The 16515-nt window shown below is 40.4% G+C and overlaps 1 protein-coding gene across 2 annotated transcripts in view; it reads left to right on the plus strand.

The window, feature by feature from the left end:
• LOC129858172 (phospholipid-transporting ATPase IA-like) overlaps nt 1-16515 on the plus strand; it is a 216696-nt gene that overhangs the window by 138192 nt on the left and 61989 nt on the right. For both annotated transcript variants that reach the window (XM_055927193.1, XM_055927194.1), the window contains 4 exons: nt 1607-1712; nt 3925-4007; nt 7178-7227; nt 14237-14306. In XM_055927193.1, the coding sequence (XP_055783168.1) occupies nt 1607-1712; nt 3925-4007; nt 7178-7227; nt 14237-14306 (309 nt within the window). The remainder of the gene's footprint in view (nt 1-1606; nt 1713-3924; nt 4008-7177; nt 7228-14236; nt 14307-16515) is intronic.

Raw genomic sequence — 16515 nt, forward strand, 5'->3', positions numbered from 1 at the left:
TATAAAGATTTATTGGAGTGAGATCATTTCTTTCTTTTGGGATTTGTATACCGAGTATGTCCACATCACCGTCAGACCATTTAATTGGTAAACTACATGGCAATGTAAAATGTGTATTTTTTAGTGATCCAATACGTAATATGGTACATTTATCATAATTTGGTTTTAATCCAGAGAGGATAGCAAATGTATCTAGATCCTCTAAGAGGCCGTGGAGAGTTTCTAGTTGTGGTTTTAAAAGAAAACATGAATCATCAGCGTACAATGACACCTTAGTTTTTAGGCCCTGGATTTCTAATCCCTTAATATTAATGTTTGATCTAATTTTAACAGCTAACATTTCGATGGCAATAATAAATAGATATGCCGATAGTGGACAACCTTGTTTTACTCCTCTAGATAGTTTAAAACTTTCTGAGATGTAGCCATTATTTACTATTTTACACCTAGGGTTACTATACATAATTTTTACCCATTTTATAAGAGATTCCCCAAAATTGAAATATTCTAGGCATTTATATATAAACTCCAGTCGTACTTTATCAAAAGCCTTTTCAAAATCAGCTATGAAAACCAGGCCTGGTGTCCCCGATATTTCATAGTGTTCCATTGTTTCCAGTACTTGCCTTATATTATCTCCAATGTATCGTCCATGTAAAAAACCTGTCTGATTAGGATGAATAATATCTGACAAAACTTTTTTTATTCTATGCGCCAAGCATTTTGCTAGGATTTTTGCATCACAACACTGAAGTGTAAGAGGTCTCCAATTTTTTAAATGGACTGGATCTTTATATATACCACTTGGGTCCTGTTTCAGTAATAATGATATCACACCTTCTTGTTGCGTGTCTGATAATCTATCATTTATATAGGAGTGGTTAAAACAAGCTAATAATGGTCCTTTGAGTATATCAAAAAAATGTTTGTATACTTCCACTGGTATGCCATCCAGTCCTGGAGTTTTCCCATCCTTAAAGGCCCCAATTGCATCAAGTAGTTCCTCCTCTGTAATTAGGCCTTCACATGAGTCTTTCTGTACAGATGTTAATTTTACATTATTATTAGGGAAAAAATCCATACAATTAGTTTCAGTTAGTGGAGATGGAGGAGCCTGAAACGAAAATATATTCTTAAAGTACTTTACTTCCTCTTTCAAAATATCATTTGGTGAATCATGCGTGACTCCATCATTTGTAACAAGTTTTAATAGGTTTTTTTTGGTAGCATTTCTATATTGACGATTGAAAAAGAATATGCTCTTGAAGGAACAGAAGATATGACGAAGCAGTCTTGTGGACTTAATGTTTATACTTGTCATCATCGCCTGGGACCGCGAGGGTAGCGTTATTAGCAATAAAGAAATTACAGATATAGGCAAGAGAGATTTCCAGCATCTTATTCAGTTTATTATCAGTCGGTCAATATAGGCTATTATTTGCAGGTGTCTGGTCGTCATTTACCAGTAGTAATTAGGCATGCTCTCTAATGATGTTTCCTTACTCTCTCCCTCTTTCGCTCCCTCCCTTTCTCATTCTCCCTGTTCCCCTCACTCTCCCTCCCCACCTCTTTCACTCTCTTCCCCTCCCTCCCTGTCCCTCTGCAGCCCACAGCTCCTGTCATCCTGGACTTCATGACCATGTTGGCCATCTGTCACACGGCTGTCCCCGAGCGCACTGACGATACGATCGTCTACCAGGCTGCCTCACCAGGTACGGCCCACCAGTCCTGACCTCACAGCACTGCACTGTAACAGTCTTACAACCGCTCTTAACAGCCTTTTAACAGCCTTATGATAGCTTGAACCGCCAGGTCAGTCACCAAACGTCCGTCAGTCAATCTACCAATCAAATATAAGAATACAGAAGCAAAGGATCTCCAGTTGATGTTGAATAAATGGCTGTCTCTAGGCGACCACTTATATTGTCATGCCTCAATTTCCTGTGTTCCTAAGTCTCATTGTTTGCCAAGCCCCTCAAACCTCTCAGTATCGTCTGCGGACATATGACAACACCATCTCATTGATATCAACTAATGACATCAATACCTTATTGAAGATGGGAGTGACACAAACTGGGATGTGACCAGTATACAAAAGACAGCAATTTCGTTGTGCAGGAGTGGAACAGACATCTGAACAATAGAAAAGGATGCACGTTAACCCTGAGTATTCTCTATTATTATATACAAGGTCAATCTGACTTTATATGCTTTGAGCCAACAAGGCTAGATGTTCTGTAGTGGTAGAGCGCAGGGTCGTGTTAAACAGGCACCAAGGCTAGATGTTTTGTAGTGGTAGAGAGCAGGGTCGTGTTCAACAGGCACCAAGGCTAGATGTTTTGTAGTGGTAGAGAGCAGGGTCGTGTTCAACAGGCCCCAAGGCTAGATGTTTTGTAGTGGTAGAGAGCAGGGTCGTGTTCAACAGGCCCCAAGGCTAGATGTTTTGTAGTGGTAGAGAGCAGGGTCGTGTTCAACAGGCACCAAGGCTAGATGTTTTGTAGTGGTAGAGAGCAGGGTCGTGTTCAACAGGCACCAAGGCTAGATGTTTTGTAGTGGTAGAGAGCAGGGTCGTGTTCAACAGGCACCAAGGCTAGATGTTTTGTAGTGGTAGAGAGCAGGGTCGTGTTCAACAGGCACCAAGGCTAGATGTTTTGTAGTGGTAGAGAGCAGGGTCGTGTTCAACAGGCACCAAGGCTAGATGTTTTGTAGTGGTAGAGAGCAGGGTCGTGTTCAACAGGCCCCAAGGCTAGATGTTTTGTAGTGGTAGAGAGCAGGGTCGTGTTCAACAGGCCCCAAGGCTAGATGTTTTGTAGTGGTAGAGAGCAGGGTCGTGTTCAACAGGCCCCAAGGCTAGATGTTTTGTAGTGGTAGAGAGCAGGGTCGTGTTCAACAGGCCCCAAGGCTAGATGTTTTGTAGTGGTAGAGAGCAGGGTCGTGTTCAACAGGCACCAAGGCTAGATGTTTTGTAGTGGTAGAGCGCAGGGTCGTGTTCAACAGGCACCAAGGCTAGATGTTTTGAAATGGTTCAACAGGCACCAAACGGAAGAAAATGGACTACCATGACTAGTCCAATAAGAACTGCTCATTTTTGTGTTCTGTTGATCAGCCAGGGTTGTGTGTTCTCCCCCCCCCTCTAAGTAGAGCTTGTTCATTTGAAATATTTAAAGTGGCGCTTACCTCAGTGAATCTGCAGAACCTATCCACTTAATAATTAAGAGTGCATTCCCTCTGGCCTTGTTTCCTTGTGATCCAGACAAAAAGAGGAGATGTGATGAATGGATAGAATGTCACTATTTTATTTAACCTTTATTTTGACAGGGAAGACATTGAGACCTAAGTCTCTTTTCCAAATGCGCCCTGTATAATACAATATAAAATTGTGTGTGTGCGCGCAGTTTGGACACACCTACTCATTTCAAGGGTTTTCTTTATTTGTACTATTTTCTACATTGTAGAATAATAGTGAAGACATCAAAGCTATGAAATAACACATATGGAATCATGTAGTAACCAAATAAGTGTTAAACAAATCAAAATATATTTTATATTTGAGGTTCTTCAAAGTAGCCACCATTTGCCTTGACAGCTTTGCACACTCTTGGCATTCAGCTATGTCATTATGGCTGATTTGTGTGTAGATTGATGAGGGGGAAAATAATTTAATAAATTTTAGAATTAGGCTTTAACGTAACAATGTGGAAAAAGGGAAGCGATCCGAATACTTTCCGTATGTACAAATAGTGGTTGTAGCACTCATTTATAAACAACTGTATGATCATTTTTGAGGTCTAGAACAAAATTCTTCCAAGTGCTTAGTTAGACCCCAACTGTCTTGGTCATCTCATGTCTCTGTGATACTTGTGTTGCTGTTCTGGTGCACCTCTCATCTCCAACCCTAACTTGGGCTCTCCTCTGGTTATACAGACGAAGGGGCTCTGGTGAGGGCAGCGGCGAACCTGGGCTTTGTGTTCTCCGGTAGAACCCCAGACAGTGTCATCATTCAAGCGGTGAGTAGATGCAGCAGAATACATATAAATATAAATCTTATTCTAGTGATTCTATTTCTATGGTATTAACAAAATAAAGTCTGATAATGAAAATGAACACACTGCTCTTCTGTAGCTCTTAAAGCTCTATACATTGTAAGGTGGTAACTCACCCATCTACAGTACCTCTTGTGTGCAAACGTTTTGAGGTAGACCTGCCAAACATTGCCCAGTATTGAAAGGCTACGGTCATTGTGTGCAGAGCGTTCTAGTAATAAAGTGCTCTGATTGTTCGGCCTGTTTTAACAATGAAAAGGCTTTGTCTAAAATGATCTATGTGACATTGCTACATAGCCTACAAGGATAGACCATTACATTTGACATTTTAGTAAAACAACAGTTTCATGACGCTGTGCCCCATTAAATTTTTTTTAAATAATAATAATATTAAAAAAAGCATCAGTAGCCTACACACGTTTCACACGTTTACCTTGTTGTTACTGTCCAATCAAAGCCACGTTACAGTCAAACACTCCATGTAAAGTGGGAGATTCTAATCAATACAAAATGGAAATAAAATTGCGGAATTAAGTTGGCTTAATGAGAAGGAGTAGGCTACAATGATCAACCAACAGGTAGGCTGTTTCATAAAATGGATTTGTTGTAGACCAGTGTGGGGAGTGCAGCGAAATAGTTAGACTTGCTACTTAAGCTAGCTAGCTGGCTAACTTAGCTGGCTACTGTAGCTTGCTAGCTTCTTTACAACGATTTGATGCAGTCAAGACTGGCCCTAGCAGATGGTATGATAAATAGGCCAGTCAAGTTCTTCCACAACGATCTCGACAAACCATTTCTGTATGGACCTCGCTTTGTGCACAAGGGATTTTTCATGCTGAAACAGGAAAGGACCTTCCACCAAACTGTTGCCACAAAGTTGGAAGCACCGAATCGTCTAGAATATCATTGTATGATGTAGTGTGAAGATTTCCCTTCACTGAAGCGAAGGGGCCTAGCCGGAACCATGAAAAACACCCGCAGACCATTATTCCTCCTCCTCCAAACTTTAAATTTGACACTATGAATTGGGAAGGTAGCGTTCTCCTGGCATCCGCCAAACACAGATTAAGAGAGCGCATTTCTACTGCTCCAATGGCGGCAAGCTTTACACAACCCCAGCCGATGCTTGGCATTGCGCGTGGTGATCTTAGGCTTATGTGCGGCTTCTTGGCCATGGAGACGCATTTCATGAATCTCCCGAAGAACAGTTCTTGTGCTGATGTTGCTTCCAGAGGCAGTTTGGAACTCGATAGTGAGTTTTGCAACAGAGGACAGGCGATTTTTACACGCTACGCGCTTCAGCACTCGGCGGTCCCATTCTGTGAGCTTGTGTGGCCTACCACTTCGCGACTGAGCCATTGTTGCTCCTAGACGTTTCCTCATTACAATAACAGCACTTAAAGTTGACTGGGGCAGCTCTAGCAGGGCAGAAATGTGCCGAACTGACTTGTTGGAAAGGTGACATCCTATGACGGTGCCATGTTAAAGGTCACTGAGCTCTTCAGTAAGACCATTCTACTGCCAATGTTTGTCTATGGAGATTGCATGGCGGTGTGCTCAATTTTATACACCTGTACGCAACGGGTGTGGCTGAAATAGCCGAATCCACTAATTTGAAGGTGTATATTATTCGAAGAGTGAAATCATTTCAAATGCCCATCCCTGGTAGAAATAGCATTGCAAAATGTTTCAATGGAGAAATATCTCAGCATCCCATATACAACACAATAATTAGGCTTATTTTTTTTCACTATACACTGGGAATGAAAGCCTTTGTTTAGCCACCACAGGGACAGACGCTGTGCTTTTTGTGTAAACACAGAACACCTCTATTGTCCCTCAGAGCTCAGACAAGTGCTCTCTCTCACTGTAAAATATCATCAAGGAGCTTGTCGCTATGACAATCACTCAGCACTTTGAGGCCTCTGTCTGATTAAATGTCTTGAGGCTTCATCTCAACATTTGGCACTCTATTCACTTTATAGTGCACTGCTTTTGACCGTACCCCTATGGGCCCTGGTCAAAAACAGTGCACTATAAAGGGAAATGAGTGCCGTTTGGGATGCATCCTTTGTGAGACGGGAAATACTTGAGGATCGGACCAATGTATGGTGGAGCAGACCTGAGTTCAAGTAGGATTTGTTTTCTTTTCGAGTACTTACGATGCATTCTTTTTTTGTCCATTTACAAATCAAATCAAAATTTATTTGTCACATGTGCTGAATACAACCGGTGTAGACCTTACCGTAAAATGCTTACTTACAAGCCCGTAACCAACAATGTAGTTAAGAAAATGTTAAGAAAATATTTACTAAATAAAGTAAAAAGTAACACAAATAACAGTAATGAGGCTATATACAGTTATATACATGGAAATTAATTTTGTGAGATCAGCATAAAAATTACACAATCAATGCACTATAGTACACAGAATGCAATACATAGACCGCTGCTTTGAGCGTTTGACTGCGCCTGCCTGGAGTGACAGATGGGTGGGGTTGGTACTTCTGGGACCATTGCATTGGCAAGTTCAATCAAACTCGGCTTAAGATTATTTGGGGGGGGAAAAATAATTATCCTACTTTTTGGATCCATGTCCTTTCATGGAGGATGTAGCTAGAGCACAGGCCATGTCATGGAAAATAACGACTCTTCTAAATTACTCAATTAGATTACGGGTACGCGATTGCATCTGTGAACGCGTCCCCCTCTAACCTAAGGGCACTTTGTTTCCTGTAATTGGCTAACCTGATGATTGCACTTAGGGAGGAGGTAGACCGGCACGGAAGCCTAAGCCCTCTTCAAATTTTTCTCCAGAGTACGACATTTTCAAGACATTTGTCTAGGTCCTCAACTTTTATTAGGCCTGCGAAAGCCCCTTGACGCACATGTAATCATCGGCAATTGTACCTGGTGGTCTTCACAATTATAAGGAAATTCATTACATTTTCTTACTCTCCACATCCGAGTGGGGCGGGCTGACTGAGTACTATTTAGTTCAATTAAGATTAGACAAGGGTCAAAAATGGAGCGTTGGGTTACTTTCATAGTGAAACGTGATAAAGGAAGGCTAGTTTCGAGTCAATGACTTAGTTTAATGACTGACTGACTGTCTCTGTCTGTTTTGTTCTCAGCTTGGAGCCGAGGAGAAGTATGAACTGCTCCATGTTCTAGAGTTCACCAGGTACGGCTTCATTTCATTCCATCCACTCTTAAAGTTCCCTCTGAATCTGTTGGTTCTACTTCTAAATGAACTGCAGATGTCTTCATTTAGAGCAGGGGTGTCAAACTCATTCCACAGATGGCTGAGTGTCTGCTGGCTTTTAGTTTTACCTTTCAATTAAGACCTCGACAACCACACGAGGGGGAGTTCCATACTAATCAGTGACCTTATTTGATAGATCATGTACAAAGGAGGAGTGAAAACCTGCATGAGTTTGACACGTGTTATATATGTTTAAACATGGTCCGGTACTGTGCCTCGGTCAAAGTGGCATGCAGGTGGTGAGGTGCCACTAAAATACAGGAGGCTGATGGTGGTAATTAATGACACCATGTTGGCTATGCAACAACCTTGCCACACATTTTACAGTAGACACATTTTTATGCGACCACCCTGGCATATATTCTAGATTTACTTGTTTTAATTTTGTGAATTTAGCGGTGTGATATATTTTACTTTCACAAATGTTCTGTCTCTGCTAGTTACAGTAGGGGATAATGTTCTCTCTGCTGTTTACAGTAGGGGATAATAGTTATTTTTTAAATCATTATTAACATTAAAAAAAAAAAAAAAAACTTTTATTTTTCCCTAACCCTACCACGCCTCACATAATTGGAGTAAATTAAGGGACAACAACACTTATGCTTCTTCTTCCAGTATATATACATACTTTATTAATTTTACAGACACAATGTATTTTACCATAGTTATCTTTTATTTGTTTTTAATCCCATCCTTTAGCTACCATCAACCCCTCCCATCTATCTCTGTCGACCATCCAGTTTGGTTTCTATTTTGCCATATATTTTTAACAGTGCTGTTTCACAAAAGTTCCGAACCTATATACATTTTACATACACAGTATATTTTACATTAGTTATCTTGTTTATCACCTTTCAGTTCCACTCAACCCCTCCCATATATCTCTTGACACCATCCATTTTTGAATTTCTATTTGACATATATTTTTCTACAGTGATGTTTCATGAAAGTTCTGAACCTTTTTATTCTCATAGTTTCTATAGATTGTAAATTAAAGATCACAATTTTTGCTAAAAGTATTGTTATATTATTGATCAATTGACGATGACTTTTCAAATCACCCAGTAGTGCTATCTGTAGCGTTAGCTCCAGGTAAATATTGCACTTCTTCAAACATTCCTGGACTTGCGACCAAAAATAAGATACATATGGACGGTACCAAAACAAATGATCTATTGATTCGGTCTTTTCGCAGCAAAATCTGCAGAGCTGGGATGGTTGTATCCCCCATATATATAACATTCTATTGTTTTGCGTAACACTTCATAAACCATGTGTCTCTGCTAGTTACAGTTGGCGATCATGTTCTGTCTCTGCTAGTTACAGTAGGTGATAATGTTCTGTCTCTGCTAGTTACAGTAGGTGATAATGTCTATGCTAGTTACAGTAGGCGATCATGTTCTGTCTCTGCTAGTTACAGTAGGCGATAATGTCTATGCTAGTTACAGTAGGCGATCATGTTCTGTCTCTGCTAGTTACAGTAGGCGATAATGTTCTGTCTCTGCTAGTTACAGTAGGCGATAATGTTCTGTCTCTGCTAGTTACAGTAGGCGATAATGTTCTGTCTCTGCTAGTTACAGTAGGTGATAATGTTCTGTCTCTGCTAGTTACAGTAGGTGATAATGTTCTGTCTCTGCTAGTTACAGTAGGTGATAATGTTCTGTCTCTGCTAGTTACAGTAGGTGATAATGTTCTGTCTCTGCTAGTTTTAGTAGGTGATCATGTTCTGTCTATGCTAGTTACAGTAGGTGATAATGTTCTGTCTCTGCTAGTTTTAGTAGGTGATCATGTTCTGTCTCTGCTAGTTACAGTAGGCGATAATGTTCTGTCTCTGCTAGTTACAGTAGGTGATCATGTTCTGTCTCTGCTAGTTACAGGAGGTGAGCATGTTCTGTCTCTGCTAGTTACAGTAGGTGAGCATGTTCTGTCTATGCTAGTTACAGTAGGCGATAATGTTCTGTCTCTGCTAGTTTTAGTAGGTGATCATGTTCTGTCTCTGCTAGTTACAGTAGGCGATAATGTTCTGTCTCTGCTAGTTACAGTAGGCGATAATGTTCTGTCTATGCTAGTTACAGTAGGCGATAATGTTCTGTCTATGCTAGTTACAGTAGGCGATCATGTTCTGTCTCTGCTAGTTACAGTAGGCGATCATGTTCTGTCTATGCTAGTTACAGTAGGTGAGCATGTTCTGTCTGCTAGTTACAGTAGGCGATAATGTTCTGTCTCTGCTAGTTACAGTAGGTGATCATGTTCTGTCTCTGCTAGTTACAGTAGGTGATCATGTTCTGTCTCTGCTAGTTACAGTAGGCGATAATGTTCTGTCTCTGCTAGTTACAGTAGGCGAGAATGTTCTGTCTATGCTAGTTACAGTAGGCGATAATGTTCTCTATGCTAGTTACAGTAGGCGATAATGTTCTCTCTATGCTAGTTACAGTAAGTGATAATGTTTTGTCTCTGCTAGTTACAGTAGGTGATAATGTTCTGTCTATGCTAGTTACAGTAGGCGATAATGTTCTGTCTATGCTAGTTACAGTAGGCGATAATTTCTATGCTAGTTACAGTAGGCGATCATGTTCTGTCTATGCTAGTTACAGTAGGCGATCATGTTCTGTCTCTGCTAGTTACAGTAGGTGATAATGTTCTCGTTATGCTAGTTACAGTAGGCGATAATGTTCTCTCTATGCTAGTTACAGTAAGTGATAATGTTCTGTCTCTGCTAGTTACAGTAGGTGATAATGTTCTGTCTATGCTAGTTACAGTAGGCGATAATGTTCTGTCTATGCTAGTTACAGTAGGCGATAATGTCTATGCTAGTTACAGTAGGCGATCATGTTCTGTCTATGCTAGTTACAGTAGGCGATAATGTTCTGTCTATGCTAGTTACAGTAGACGATAATGTTCTGTCTATGCTAGTTACAGTAGGCGATAATGTCTATGCTAGTTACAGTAGGCGATCATGTTCTGTCTATGCTAGTTACAGTAGGCGATCATGTTCTGTCTATGCTAGTTACAGTAGGCGATCATGTTCTGTCTATGCTAGTTACAGTAGGCGATAATGTCTATGCTAGTTACAGTAGGCGATCATGTTCTGTCTCTGCTAGTTACAGTAGGTGAGCATGTTCTGTCTCTGCTAGTTACAGTAGGTGAGCATGTTCTGTCTATGCTAGTTACAGTAGGCGATAATGTTCTGTCTCTGCTAGTTTTAGTAGGTGATCATGTTCTGTCTCTGCTAGTTACAGTAGGCGATAATGTTCTGTCTCTGCTAGTTACAGTAGGTGATAATGTTCTGTCTCTGCTAGTTTTAGTAGGTGATCATGTTCTGTCTATGCTAGTTACAGTAGGTGATAATGTTCTGTCTCTGCTAGTTTTAGTAGGTGATCATGTTCTGTCTCTGCTAGTTACAGTAGGCGATAATGTTCTGTCTCTGCTAGTTACAGTAGGTGATCATGTTCTGTCTCTGCTAGTTACAGGAGGTGAGCATGTTCTGTCTCTGCTAGTTACAGTAGGTGAGCATGTTCTGTCTATGCTAGTTACAGTAGGCGATAATGTTCTGTCTCTGCTAGTTTTAGTAGGTGATCATGTTCTGTCTCTGCTAGTTACAGTAGGCGATAATGTTCTGTCTCTGCTAGTTACAGTAGGTGATAATGTTCTGTCTCTGCTAGTTTTAGTAGGTGATCATGTTCTGTCTATGCTAGTTACAGTAGGTGATAATGTTCTGTCTCTGCTAGTTTTAGTAGGTGATCATGTTCTGTCTCTGCTAGTTACAGTAGGCGATAATGTTCTGTCTCTGCTAGTTACAGTAGGTGATCATGTTCTGTCTCTGCTAGTTACAGGAGGTGATCATGTTCTGTCTCTGCTAGTTACAGGAGGTGATCATGTTCTGTCTCTGCTAGTTACAGTAGGCGATCATGTTCTGTCTCTGCTAGTTACAGTAGGTGATCATGTTCTGTCTCTGCTAGTTACAGTAGGTGATCATGTTCTGTCTATGCTAGTTACAGTAGGCGATCATGTTCTGTCTATGCTAGTTACAGTAGGCGATCATGTTCTGTCTATGCTAGTTACAGTAGGCGATAATGTCTATGCTAGTTACAGTAGGCGATCATGTTCTGTCTCTGCTAGTTACAGTAGGTGAGCATGTTCTGTCTCTGCTAGTTACAGTAGGTGAGCATGTTCTGTCTATGCTAGTTACAGTAGGCGATAATGTTCTGTCTCTGCTAGTTTTAGTAGGTGATCATGTTCTGTCTCTGCTAGTTACAGTAGGCGATAATGTTCTGTCTCTGCTAGTTACAGTAGGTGATAATGTTCTGTCTCTGCTAGTTTTAGTAGGTGATCATGTTCTGTCTATGCTAGTTACAGTAGGTGATAATGTTCTGTCTCTGCTAGTTTTAGTAGGTGATCATGTTCTGTCTCTGCTAGTTACAGTAGGCGATAATGTTCTGTCTCTGCTAGTTACAGTAGGTGATCATGTTCTGTCTCTGCTAGTTACAGGAGGTGAGCATGTTCTGTCTCTGCTAGTTACAGTAGGTGAGCATGTTCTGTCTATGCTAGTTACAGTAGGCGATAATGTTCTGTCTCTGCTAGTTTTAGTAGGTGATCATGTTCTGTCTCTGCTAGTTACAGTAGGCGATAATGTTCTGTCTCTGCTAGTTACAGTAGGTGATAATGTTCTGTCTCTGCTAGTTTTAGTAGGTGATCATGTTCTGTCTATGCTAGTTACAGTAGGTGATAATGTTCTGTCTCTGCTAGTTACAGTAGGTATTATGTTCTGACTCTGCTAGTTACAGGAGGTGTTATGTTCTGTCTCTGCTAGTTACAGGAGGTGTTATGTTCTGTCTCTGCTATGTACAGGAGGTGATCATGTTCTGACTCTGCTAGGTATAGGAGGTGATCATGTTCTGACTCTGCTAGTTACATGAGGTGTTATGTTCTGTCTCTGCTAGTTACAGGAGGTGTTATGTTCTGTCTCTGCTAGGTACAGGAGGTGATCATGTTCTGTCTCTGCTAGGTACAGGAGGTGATCATGTTTTGTCTCTGCTAGTTACAGGAGGTGATCATGTTTTGTCTCTGCTAGGTACAGGAGGTGATCATGTTTTGTCTCTGCTAGTTACAGGAGGTGATCATGTTTTGTCTCTGCTAGTTACAGGAGGTGTTATGTTCTGACTCTACTAGTTACAGGATGTGATCATGTTCTGTCTCTGCTCGGTACAGGAGGTGTTATGTTCTGACTGCTAGTTACAGGAGGTGATTATGTTCTGTCTGCTAGTTACAGGAGGTGATTATGTTCTGTCTCTGCTAATTACAGGAGGTGTTATGTTCTGACTCTGCTAGTTACAGGAGGTGTTATGTTCTGACTCTGCTAGTTACAGGAGGTGATTATGTTCTGTCTGCTAGTTACAGGAGGTGTTATGTTCTGTCTCTGCTAGTTACAGGAGGTGTTATGTTCTGACTCTGCTAGTTACAGGAGGTGTTCATGTTTTGTCTGCTAGTTACAGGAGGTGATTATGTTCTGTCTCTGCTAGTTACAGGAGGTGTTATGTTCTGACTCTGCTAGTTACAGGAGGTGTTATGTTCTGACTCTGCTAGTTACAGGAGGTGATTATGTTCTGTCTGCTAGTTACAGGAGGTGATTATGTTCTGACTCTGCTAGTTACAGGAGGTGATCATGTTTTGTCTCTGCTCGGTACAGGAGGTGTTATGTTCTGTCTCTGCTAGGTACAGGAGGTGTTATGTTCTGTCTCTGCTAGGTACAGGAGGTGTTATGTTCTGACTCTGCTAGTTACAGGAGGTGATCATGTTCTGTCTCTGCTAGGTACAGGAGGTGTTATGTTCTGACTGCTAGTTACAGGAGGTAATTATGTTCTGTCTGCTAGTTACAGGAGGTGATTATGTTCTGTCTCTGCTAGTTACAGGAGGTGATTATGTTCTGTCTCTGCTAGTTACAGGAGGTGATTATGTTCTGTCTCTGCTAATTACAGGAGGTGTTATGTTCTGACTCTGCTTGTTACAGGAGGTGTTCATGTTTTGTCTGCTAGTTACAGGAGGTGTTATGTTCTGACTCTGCTAGTTACAGGAGGTGATTATGTTCTGTCTGCTAGTTACAGGAGGTGTTATGTTCTGTCTCTGCTAGTTACAGGAGGTGTTATGTTCTGACTCTGCTAGTTACAGGAGGTGTTATGTTTTGTCTGCTAGTTACAGGAGGTGATTATGTTCTGTCTCTGCTAGTTACAGGAGGTGTTATGTTCTGACTCTGCTAGTTACAGGAGGTGATTATGTTCTGTCTGCTAGTTACAGGAGGTGATTATGTTCTGTCTGCTAGTTACAGGAGGTGATTATGTTCTGTCTCTGCTAGTTACAGGAGGTGTTATGTTCTGACTCTGCTAGTTACAAGAGGTGATCATGTTTTGTCTCTGCTCGGTACAGGAGGTGTTATGTTCTGTCTCTGCTAGGTACAGGAGGTGTTATGTTCTGTCTCTGCTAGGTACAGGAGGTGTTATGTTCTGACTCTGCTAGTTACAGTAGGTGATCATGTTCTGTCTCTGCTAGGTACAGGAGGTGTTATGTTCTGACTGCTAGTTACAGGAGGTAATTATGTTCTGTCTGCTAGTTACAGGAGGTGATTATGTTATGTCTCTGCTAGTTACAGGAGGTGATTATGTTCTGTCTCTGCTAGTTACAGGAGGTGTTATGTTCTGACTGCTAGTTACATGAGGTGTTCATGTTTTGTCTCTGCTAGTTACAGGAGATGTTATGTTCTGTCTCTGCTAGTTACAGGAGGTGTTATGTTCTGACTCTGCTAGGTACAGGAGGTGTTCATGTTTTGTCTCTGCTAGTTACAGGAGGTATTATGTTCTGACTCTGCTAGTTACAGGAGGTGATCATGTTCTGTCATACTGTAGCTTTAACATTGTGATGATTTTCTGTCTCTCAGTACTAGGAAGAGGATGTCAGTCATCATGCGTACTCCATCTGGCAAGATCCGCCTCTACTGCAAAGGAGCTGTGAGTGTCTCTCGCTTTCTCGCTCTCACTTTCTCTCTCGCTTTCTCGCTCGCTCTTTCTCTCTTGCCCGCTCTCTTGCATGCTCTCATGCTCTGCTTTCTCTTTCCCTCTCCATGGCAACACATGTGACAGACCATTACCATAGTACAGCGCTGTTGTCAAATGCTTCTCTTATTGCTTCTATTCCGACATAAAAATTTCTTCCTGTAACAGACCAAAGATCTAATATCAAGATCACACATTATTAGACATATTATTTATTACACTGGTTCTCCTATTTTTATTATTGATTTGCACACACAAGAAAAAAAATGAAATTCCTCTCCCTTTCAAATTTCTATACAAAAAGTACTGCAGTTGTTTAATTGCTGTCTAACTATTAGGTGTTCGGTATAGACGTACAGTACATATATTCATGAACGTATTCATAGACGGTGAGCTCCAAAAGTGTTGAGACGGTGACACATTTTTTATTGTTTTGACTCTATGGGAAAGTTACAGATGCACAATCATACACCCCCCCCAAAAAAAAAAGAAATGCTAGCCTCCCCTGTTATTGTAATGGTGAGAGGTTAGCATGTCTTGGGGGTATGGTATTTGTGCGTCTAACTCACTAATCGTTATTAACGATTCATTTAGGATTATCATTAATCATGGTAGCATCCACATTAATCGAAAGTTATTCCAAAATAGCACACATGATTTACCATTCATTTCTGTTGGGCACAAAATAATGAAAAACACATCCAAAACAAACAGCAAATGCATCCAACAAGTTTGTAAAGTAACAAGCTTGATGTAATCATTGAATGTTATGAACATTGGACCAAATACTAAACTTTTGACTCTACTTTAACATACACATACAGTACCAGTCAAAAGTTTGGATACCTAGTCATTCCAGGGTCTTTATTTTGACTATTTTCTACATTGTAGAATAATAGTGAAGACATCAAAACTATGAAATAAAACATAGGGAATCCTGTAGTAACCAAAAAAGTGTTAAACAAATCAAAATATATTTTAGATTTTAGATTCTTCAAAGTAGCCACCCTTTTCCTTGATGACAGCTATGCACACGCTTGGCATTCTCTCAACCAACTTCATGAGGTAGTCACCTGGAATGCATTTCAATTAACAGGTGTGCCTTGTTGAAAGCTAATTTGTGGAATTACTTTCTTAACTTCTTCTGGCTGCAAGCCCGACGTCGGTACACTTATGACTACAGCCAGCTCAAGTGCAGGGCGCGAAATTCAAAATATATTTTTTTGGAATATTTAACTTTCACACATTAACAAGTCCAATACAGCATTTGAAAGATAAACATCTTGTGAATCCAGCCAACATGTCCGATTTTTAAAATGTTTTACAGCGAAAACACCACGTATATTTATGTTAGCTCACCACCAAATACAAAAAAGGACAGACATTTTTCACAGCACAGGTAGCATGCACAAAACCAACCTAACTAACCAAGAACCAACCAAACTAACCAAGAAACTTCATCAGATGACAGTCTTATAACATGTTATTCAATAAATCTATGTTTTGTTAGAAAAATGTGCATATTTGAGGTATAAATCAGTTTTACATTGCAGCTACCATCACAGCTAGCGTCAGAAATAGCACCGAAGCAGCCAGAGTAATTACAGACACCAACGTCAAATACCTAAATACTCATCATAAAACATTTCTGAAAAATACATGGTGTACAGCAAATTAAAGACAGGCATCTTGTGATTCCAGCCAATATTTTCGATTTCTTAAGTGTTTTACAGCGAAAACACAATATAGCATTATATTAGCTTACCACAATAGCCAGAAACACAAGCCATTCCCCAGCAGCAAAAGTTAGCGATCGTAACAAACCAGCAAAATATATATAATTTGACTAACCTTGATAAGATGACAGTCCTATAACATCAGGTTATACATACACTTATGTTTTGTTCGAAAATGTGCATATTTAGAGCTGAAATCAGTGGTTATACATTGTGCTAACGTAGCATCTTTTTCCCACAACGTCCGGATATTTTTCTGACACTCACATATTCTGACCAAATAACTATTCATAAACATTACTAAAAAAGACATGTTGTATAGGAAATGATAGATACACTAATTCTTAATGCAATTGCCGTGTTAGAATTCTAAAAATAACTTCATTACGATATACAGAAGATAGCCCTATTTGATAAAATACCAAGTC

This window comes from Salvelinus fontinalis, chromosome 6 (genome assembly GCF_029448725.1).
Source record: "Salvelinus fontinalis isolate EN_2023a chromosome 6, ASM2944872v1, whole genome shotgun sequence".
Taxonomy (NCBI): Eukaryota; Metazoa; Chordata; class Actinopteri; order Salmoniformes; family Salmonidae; genus Salvelinus; species Salvelinus fontinalis.